Source organism: Heterodontus francisci, chromosome 7 (assembly GCF_036365525.1).
Source record: "Heterodontus francisci isolate sHetFra1 chromosome 7, sHetFra1.hap1, whole genome shotgun sequence".
In the NCBI taxonomy this organism is placed as follows: Eukaryota; Metazoa; Chordata; class Chondrichthyes; order Heterodontiformes; family Heterodontidae; genus Heterodontus; species Heterodontus francisci.
The window spans coordinates 84,338,431-84,348,323 of NC_090377.1; the positions used below are offsets into that span (position 1 = coordinate 84,338,431).

At 39.8% G+C, this 9,893-nt stretch overlaps 1 protein-coding gene across 2 annotated transcripts; it reads right to left on the reverse strand.

Annotated features, from left to right (window-relative positions):
* Positions 1-2,964: 2,964 nt before the first annotated feature.
* frzb (frizzled related protein) lies at positions 2,965-9,693 on the reverse strand. Of its 2 annotated transcripts, none has more exons than XM_068035567.1 (6): positions 8,832-9,687; positions 8,009-8,062; positions 5,178-5,243; positions 4,263-4,467; positions 4,075-4,138; positions 2,965-3,838 (listed from the first exon to the last, which is right to left on the reverse strand). In XM_068035567.1, exons 1-6 carry the CDS (start codon positions 9,283-9,285, stop codon positions 3,695-3,697), a joined length of 987 nt encoding a protein of 328 aa, XP_067891668.1. In that variant the 5' UTR covers positions 9,286-9,687; the 3' UTR covers positions 2,965-3,694. The 2 variants fall into 2 exon arrangements, with proteins under 2 accessions (XP_067891668.1, XP_067891669.1); XM_068035568.1 differs by having other exon boundaries at positions 3,830-3,892; positions 8,832-9,693.
* Between the last annotated feature and the right edge of the window lie 200 nt (positions 9,694-9,893).

Consider the following 9,893-nt stretch of genomic DNA (forward strand, 5'->3'; position numbering starts at 1 on the left):
TTTCTGTTTTAGAGGAAAAAGGCTACAACTGATCCTCTTTTCAATCTAAACTGAGATTGCCTCATGTCATTATAAGCAGGGTCTGTAGAATAGTCCAGTGGCACTGGTGCATTGTGTCACAGGAAATGGTGGAAAGGCTATGATTCTCCAGACATTGAAATCCTGACTTAAGTTGAATTTTACTCATTATCTAGAGAGGCATAGGTGCAAAAGTAAAGTTAGATGCTTCCCAGAAAGAGTGAGAGATTACTAAGGATGCATTGCTCTCACTCACCCTTAGCAGCTGGATCAAAAGCAGCATGTTCAGAGGTTCAGGAGCTGTTGCCTGCTGTTGCTCTTACTCAAAAATGTGATGAAAGAGAAGTAAAAAAGGTGAAGCAAATAGCTTAGAAAATAGCAGACAATAAAAATAATTGCATTCCAATATAATATGGTTTGTAAAATATGTATCATTACAGAAAGCAACAGAAAGCTTGTCTGCCAAACAAAAGGTCAAAAGGTTGTGTTCTAGACTGCCTGCAATTTTAATCCACTAATCTCTGTTGTGTGTCTCTGGTCAGTTCTGAGCCTAGCTGCTAGATGGAGTACTATATCAAAATGTAGTATTCATTCACAGGGGAGCATGGGCGGGTGTGTTAACTGATATTCAGCAGCACATCTTACTTGAATCTCACCAACTGCCAGTTGGTCAGAGCTAGTTGTGATACTCACAAAAAGTCTGCAACCCTGTTTTGTAGATGACGGGTGGTTTGCAAGGGGAAAGCAATGTTGGACACATTTTATTTTGGTACCACAAGCTCATTGGAAAATGCACTTTAATTCTTTTAATTAGCCTTACTGTTAATGGCCTTTGAGGATGAGCTTTCAGACTGTTTGAACCCTTATCTCAGGAGCTGATGTTCTTAAGTGGTGGGAACTAAATCACCACAATTCATTGATAATATAGTAATGTCATTATTTTCCTGGCAAGAATGTTAAATCTCAACCTTTCGTACCCTGCTGGTCTTTTGAGTGAGAGATCAATGGGGGGGGGGGGAAGGGGTGCGGTTAAAGCTGATCTGAGCTCTGTTATACTCTCCTCAATAATCCTACACTTTGTATTGTGCCTTAACAAATTCAAAAGGTCTAACGTTGTGCCTTCTGCCTTCTATCACTTTACAAATAATTTATTGTTTTTTTTCCTCAATGATGAAGTATAGACTAAATCTAGTTACTGGGAATTTATTGTATTTTGCATTATGTGGAAATTAGTTTTTTTTCAATTATCAAATATAAATTATAAAATGATACTTGATAATATACACAGTGTACAACATAAAGATTTATGGATGATATGACATGTCCACCAATATGATAAATATCTCCAGAAATGAAGCTAAATAACTATCTCATAAACAACAAAGTCATGAATCAAACTCAAATTTATAGTCCTTACAGTGTTGCTTATCACATTTTATGGACTTCAGATTCTATTGAAAACATTTTCAGTGCTTTTCAATTGGAGTTGAGTATTTTAACATTTCTAATATCCATTAAAATAAAATAGAACTACATTTGAATTGTAAATTTCTTAGTGTGCGATTATATTCACACAGTAGTTGTAAATGCTTTTGAGCAGGAATTCATCTTACCCTGAAATATCTTGTTTCAGTTGCCAGCCTTTGTACTACAGAATTTGTACTGTCCTGGTTCATTACTCAGTAAAAAGAGGTGTGAAGTTAAAGTTTTATTCTACTAAACTGGAAGTTTGCTAATAGATTTTGTCTTTAACATTATAATGTTAAATATGGGAAAATATATCTGCATGTTTATTGAACATATATGAAATACACTAAAATCAGGGAAACTGAAAAAAAGACATGACTGGAAACAACAAAACCTTAGTTGCTTAGTCATAATGAGTATTTTATTTTTGTCATTAATTTGTCCAGAAGATGGCTAAAACTGTAGTTTGGAACAGAAAACAAATTATTCAGAACAGTTGAAGAACAAAACCACAATCGGTTCAGTTTATGATGAATTGACTTAAGTGCAAAATCTATTTACCGGGACTTAATTCAGTTCATGAACTGAGTTGTGTTAAATTAACAGTCTGCCAACTTTTTTTGAATACCAAAAACAATGGCACTGGCAGGAGGTGTGATTGGTGTTTTTATGCCATTTTAATGAACTCTTATCCTTTGATGCTTTATATACATACAGTACCTGAGTGCTTACACAAAACTCAGATTATTGTCAATGACTACACTGTTTGCCCTGGGAATTGTACTTTGAGTTACCTGTAAATGTACAAGTGAATTTAGCTCTGTAGTACAAATGAGTTGATTGCCTTTTTGTTTTGTCAAAGCAACTAGTAACACAAGGAGCAGTGTATCTTCCCTCCTCTCAAATGCATTTTTGGCTCAAACTCGGACGATGTCACTCAAATAGTGTTGCTGAGTTTTGGCTCTTTCAGCTGATTTACTAAACAGATAACCTCACAGAACTGGTGTGTTCTTGGGGCGATGAAAAAAATTATCATTTGTTTTGTCTTATTGAATTATGTCTTCTCCCAAACAGTACAAGATTGGTTTGGAGCTTTTCACAGCCTAATCCATTTCAACTTGCCAGCTAAAGGAAAATATAGATTAGGAAAGGGAGAAATAATTTGAAATAAAGAAGAAAAATTACTAACCAACATATAACTATGCTTGATTTTTTTCAAGCTTCAGAATTTTCAGGATTGAAAACTGCAATCCATAAAATTCAAAGTCACTGCCTTAGTTACTAAACTATCTTGTTTTGAATACATTGAAAACTGAAATTAAATGCTATCTTTTACAAAGATGACCTTAGTCTTATATTACATCTTGTTGAATGTTACAAACCAAAGCAGAACTGAATCACTGATAAACAACCGCCAATGTGTTTCTGTATCAGTAGTACTGTAGTGAGCTTACGTGTTCATCACAATACCAAGGCAAATGATTTTCAAAGAATTATTTATTTAATAGTTCATTAAACATAACATTTTAAAACTAATTTAATGCAAGCATTGCTCCTTATTTTTCTATCACACAATCCTCTTGCAGTTTGTACAATTTCTCTGTTACTAATTGTAGATATAATTGGATAAGGCTGATTAAACAAGCGACCAAATAACATTGGTATGTTTATATCCAGTGTTTGTTTTACAAGTGCTGTTGGTCGTCCCTATGCTTCATAGCTCACAATATGGCCTTAACTGAGCAAGTTGTACGGCATCATCATGGTCATCAGATCTGACATGCAACAATTTTGTTTTTGGAGCTATATAATCTTGGCCTTGAGACATCGACTATACAAGAACATTCCGATCCTTACACACTCCAGACCCTTGTTCAGACATTCTTTCAATGAAATATGTGACCACAGTCTCAGGGTTGCGTAACCTAGAAACGCAATAAATGTGTACCATCGGATTAATAGCAGCTCGTCAAATTCACTCCCAGCGTATTCTGAGACAGTCTTCACAAACGAGGACAGTGCAGGAATTCGATGCTGCTTTTTCTTATTACACTAATAATCGTGCAAAAAGGACAAAAAGACAAAGTTATAGAATAGCTAAATTTCATAGTCGTTATTAGGACATACGTGCAATAGTGCAATTTTCTTGTGCCACTCCAAGAATGCAGACATTTTTATACTGTCCAAAGGACTTTTTCGTGCAAAGTATTTACTGACGTGCTTGCTTTGCATTCCTGCTTTTGTTCCTCTGTTTGGATGCGACTGCTGTATCTCTGGGCTGTATACGCTTCTCTCCGGTTGGTTGGCCGCTTCTGCCCTTTCTTCTATCCTGGCGGAGCTTCTGGTCCCAGTTCTGATATTCACAAAATACCAGCTTAATTCACACACCATTCACTATATTTTGCCTCTAGAAATGCGAAATTAGAAATTCAACAGGAATGCGAGTATTAAACTGGTTATTTCTTTCCCGTCACACTTCTCAAATTTAACTTCATTATTATAACGTTTCTTTTAGTTATTGTGGGCAAGCAGTAGCGATTTTTTTTTAAAGGGAACAAATAAACCGTATAAAGCAACCTGAAGTTTTACCTTGATTCTTTTCCCAAGTCGATCCTTCCATTTCACAGCTATGGAGCCTTCCACCAAAAGTAACCTGTTCAAGAGGTAAGAATAAAGCCCAAATCAATTTAGCACTGACCACTGAGGGAGCAACTCAGACAAATCGATGAGACTCATGTGAGAGCAGACATCGAGTTATGAAAGCTTGCTGTTTGTACCTCGCCCTCTCTTCGTCCTCGTAGCCCATAATAACATACTCCTCGTTGGTTTTAATTTCAGGACAGAGACAGGCCGAACTCGTGTGAAGCGTCACCGTTTCCTTCGGAATATTCACCAGGGAAGATTTCAGAACATCTTTCACCTCCACCGTCGTGGCTACGTCGTGACATTTATTTCTCACTTCTTTCACTTTGGCGCGAATGACTGCAATGAGGTTCCCAATGTTTTTTTTAGAAAAATGTGTTTATTTGCACACAACAAGCACAATTCACTCATTTAATCTCAACAACATTCTGGGGAATAAGCGGTTGTAGCCTGTTTCATTCTTCTATCCTCTATGGAGCACTTTCATAGGGAAAGCGCCATTAATGCCAACTATATGTAAAGGTCTGTCGATAAAATAAGCCCTGAATTGCATGCCAGCAAATTGAATGTGGCACCAGATTGTGCAAAGTCAGTATAAGTTTAGGCAGTGCAGTAATTCTGATGTTTTTTATTCAAACGTCTATAGTTTCCCCAGCAATAAAATTACTTAGTCAAAGATGAAAATAACGCTCGTTAAATAGTAAACATGATGCAAATATTACAAATGTTATTCTTCCAACAAGCTAGTGGAGTGTTTTGTATTTTAATGTATTAAATAAGATGGCATCATCCGATATCAGGTGAAACATAATCTTATTATTTTAGATTACACTATTTGCCTTTTTTTAAAACGCGAATTATGGAATTTTCCCTAAACTCTAGAGAATATAATTTCCAAACACTCTCCCTCATGGATAACCTAAACGAACTACATTCGGATGAATAAAGGAACATGCTCAAAGGCCAGGCAAGCTGCAGGATCATCCCTTTCTCTTTTTCCTGCCGATCACAAGCGCGCCTCAATGCCACGTATTGTCACAGGCACTTACCGTAATTGTAGTTTTTCTTTAGGTAAACTTTTTGAGTGAGTTTTACTGCCGGACACTTGCAGGTGTCTGAAGAGGAAGCAGAGGGGTGAGGTAAAGTGACGGTTTATATTGGGTGTTACAGATCATAAGCTGCACCAGTTAGTGCTTCCCACTATCCTCAGCACCATGCGCGCCTAACGTTGCATTATGGTCTGTTCAAAGTGAGAAGTGAATTCTGTCCCCAACAACCTTTCATTCATCGCAATAAGCAGTGTCTGCCCGCTCAGTTATACTGTGGTCAACAGGCAGAGTGGAAGGCATGGCTTGACACCCGAGGGACCATTTGGGTGCCAGGTACATGTAGCATGTGAAGGTTTCTTGAAATGGCTGGTATATAAGAGCCCTATTGAGTTTCCAGTCGATCTCATTTGTAATGTTGGCATGGAGGTGGCAGGATTTTACGTGGCACCTGACGGCTCATTAGTATATGAAAAGTTGGGATAACAGGGGATCAGCGAGCAGAGGGGCTATGTGAAAAGCAGAACTATCATTAGGAATTAAAGAGTTTAAATGATGTGAGGGGATTGTCTAATGGGAGGAACTTGTACTTGGAACTTGCTGCGTCATGGGGATTTCCAATGGCATTGAGAGATTGGGTACATCAGGGCTGTGGTAAACAAATTAATTTGCAAACTCCTTCCAAACGCTGCTCTGCCACCAGCTCCCCTTCCCCCCAAACCGGTGGTACATTTCTAGAAAGATTGGGGAAATCTCCTCTGCAACGTTTTCATTTTATACGTTAAAATTGTGCATTTTCTATGAACAACTGATAAAGGGTTACTCTAAACAAACGCAGGAAAAGGAAGAGAGTGTGTATGTCCATATTCGACACACCACCTAGACCCTAAACTGCATCTCCTCCCCCAAATCACCTTCTCGGATGCAAGCTTTCCTTTCAACCCTCCCCAGTTTATGGCATTCTTCCCCCAACTGCCCTCGAATTCGCAAAGTCCCTCCTTAGTCCACATTGACACTGCCTCCTTGACGTGCTTCGCATTGCCACCCGTCTGCAGCTCCTATCTGTTCTGACTACTGCTTAACTCTCCCCCCTTCACGGAGGCACTCTGTGCTGCAGGCAGGAAGCCATGATTTATTGGGAGGCCAGAAATTCCCAGTTGCAGGACAGAGTCTGCTCCTGGAACAAAACAGCAGCGCCAAGTACCAGCGACAGAAGTAGGAAGAACATCAGTAAGTGGAGCTCGGGGCAGTAAATCTACTGTTGCAGCGCGTCAACGGCTGATTTGAGTCTTCAGGAAATAAAAAAGGTGTATGCATTTACATAAACATGCGCCTCCCTGGCTATTTTGCTGGGGAAACTGACTCCATGTGCCCGGCCTGTTTTACATCTCTTCATTTCGCTTTCCTTCAACCACCTGTCTCACATATGAAATGTTGATGCATTTTTAATCACTAACTCTGCGTAGTTTATGCCACAGCTTCACAATCCTCAGTGAAGAACAAGTCTTACATTTAATCTTATATCTGTGACCTCTGGGTCCAGACACCAAAGTTATTGCCGTTCAGTTATGCTGAGCATGGTGAAGTTAAGTGACTGGTGTCTGGGAAATCTATATTCCACTTGATCAAGAATCAGATAATGCTCAAACTGAGCTACAATAGGCTGCTGTTCAACGGGGTCCTGTTTGAGTGAAATACATTGGACAATGCGCCCTCGCTCCCACTGAGCAAGGTTTTCCCTCTCAGAATTGCAGCGCCACGTGCTAAAGTTGTTGTACACCAAGTCTGCACAACTTCAGACTGAGGCGCAGCTCCTGTGTGTATTTGGAGGGTGGTAATTCAGTCATGTTAGTAAAGGTAGACTGATTTCTATCGCATGTGCAACAACATGATGTGCATCACATTTTGTGGCATGGCATCTGTTTCTCAGATTGTACCAGGGTTAATAAAGGTGACTCCAGTTAGACGACAAATTTCCACAGGCTGTGTGGTGTTGGTCTAGGTACCGATTTACAATTCAGTGGTATTCTATACTGTGAACAATGATAGGTTGATACCAGCATGAATATAGTGACAGGTTAATAGAGCAACATCATAAGGTGTCGAACAAAGAATTCCATTTAACTACGACTAAATTTTCTGTTGGCAACGCATGAAAAAATGGTTAAAACAAAAACCTAAGGCGTAGCTCTATCTTTTCAACCATTAAATACATGTGTGTGTGGAATGATATTCATAGAACACCCCGTTCCAGAAAGCCTGGCCTGCCGGGCCAGCGAGGTCAAAGCTCCAAAATGCCCCTTTCAGATGACTTACTTGATGCTCGGAGTTGATGACACTTCCAACATCCCCGCACCTGGTCCTGTCCTAACAATTATCATTTCCTCCATCTTGGACACCTATCCTTCCCTCTTCGTAGTTTTGTGCTCCTTCAGTCATTAACGACGCCTTACAGTTTTAAAGATTAAAATTACGACACATCTTAAGCCAAACATTAGTGATTATCACTCACAATGAATTACACTTGGCAGGGCTAAGTTGCTTGCTGGGAATGTTGCACCCAATAGTGACTTGTATAGATGTTTCTGTTAACCAATATGGCAGTCATTTAGGCACAATTGACATTCAGAGTTATTCCAGGGAGGCCCTGTTTTAGTTTTCTTCAGCTTCACTGCTGATTTGTAATGTCGCTTCTCATAGTAACTGTGAAAAGGAGCTTTTATATTTCATATATTTGGATATACATGTGGACCAAGTGCAAATTTAATCACGGTCAAGCGTATATTGTGCATGATCTTTTGTGGCAAAGTAAATAACATTTTAAAATGACTTACCGCCTCCCAAGTTCCTGCAGTTATTAATGGGAGAATGGATCGATAGGTCTGGAACTGTTTTTTAAAAACAAAAGTAGCTCAGTTACATTTTTCTTACAAAGATTTTGTCGAGCTTCGAGCTTACTGAGAAATTGATATAAACTGATAAAACCGTCCAAACTGATGAGTATATTTCATTTTGTTCTAAATGAAATACAATTATGTTTTGCAGTTTGTCTTAAGAAACTCCCACCAATAAATCTGGCTATCTTAATCCTTTGCATGTTAAGCCTCTGTGAGGAGCACAGTATGGTCCTGAGCAGTAATTTATATGTAAATGTCACCAACAATTTAGCTTCTTTTGTCTCTAACATTTTTAAATCACTATCCCTTCAGCATTTTATGTAACCAGTACCATGCTTACGTTTACTTGCCGACGAGCTCGAAAAGGAAATGAATTCAGTTAAGTCTGTTGGTATCTAAAGAGCTGCATTGTTTAGCAATACACGATTATACATTACAAGTCGAAGGTCCTAGTGATCTCCAGTCCATTAAGACATCTTTATTTAACAACGCGCGCATGAGGTATGTGTAACTATACTTCAGTTGGAACGTTTCATAAATGTTGGAAAATTATTTTAAATCGTCGTTCTATTTACATCATAGACACGTATATGTGAGAGAATCTACCGATTTAGTGATACTGTGGCTTATTTTTCACAATTGGAGAAGAGAAACTAGTAACACACCCCTACTTCAAAATCATCTGGATCTGGTGGAGAACTCACTTTTTCTAACTAAAATTCAGCTGTGGATTATATTGGTAGATAATTGTAAAACTCACCGGGTGCATCGGCTGTCACGATGGCTTCGGGAGAGATACAGACTCCCCGGTCGTACACGGGGAACTCCTCGCAAGCCAGGTTCTCTGGCCAGGTATGGTTGTACCTTCTCATGACGGGCTCACAGCCATCTCTCGCTCTCTCGCACACCGATTTACAGGGCTTGATGGGCTCGTGTTGAAAGTCGATGGTGCAGATCGGCGCATACATCGCGCAGAGGAAAAAGAGCAGCACTGGACTGCAGTTAATGCCCACCAACCCCTCGTACTGTTCAATGGCCAACACGGCGTTATCCTGGGTGCTGTGGTGGAGGTGGTTCGGCATCTTCGTCATGTTCCAGGGCATTGATTTGCACATGGGGATCCGGGTGGGCTCGCAGGCAGCGGCTTCTACCATGCGAACCGGAGCCAGACAAGTCATCCACAACAAAACGGAAGAGATTCCAAAGCCAAGCATCGTAGAAGCCGAAGTGTTTCACCAGGACTTCGTTCAATGTAGGCGGCTTTAAATACAAATGCTTTTGTATTGGTGCGGCGGGAGGGTTCTGAAAGCGGGCTTGAGGTTCTCAGAGCTGCTGTCGTTTCCCTTCCCGCGCCGCGTGAACTTACCAGACTCAAAGTTTTTTTTTCTAATCCTTGTATCTTTCTGCCCAAACAGTGCGCCCTCCTTCCCTCAAGCCAGTCAGCTAAAGTGTCTGCATGACCAGCACCAGGCACTTTTATTACTTTCCAACAGCAGCCCTATGACGCGATCTTGTCTCGTTCCGTTAGAAATCCATCAAATGTCTATGAGTTCGGCAGTTTATGATTTTAATCGCCAATAAAATATGTTTCTCGTGCTTCATGGGCGTGTTCACAGTGTCTCTTGTTCAGGCAGTTAATGGTTTCTTAGGTCAAGATCACTGCCAGGGTTTCTCACTGCTAACTGTTTCATGAACGTGCGATTTAAAGAAAACAACACACGGATAAATAAAGTAACTGAATTGAAAGGCTGAACTGGCAGACAAAATGCACAAAAATGCTTTAGCAATTCAACTGGTATTTTCCGAAAAATCGGTGGCAGAA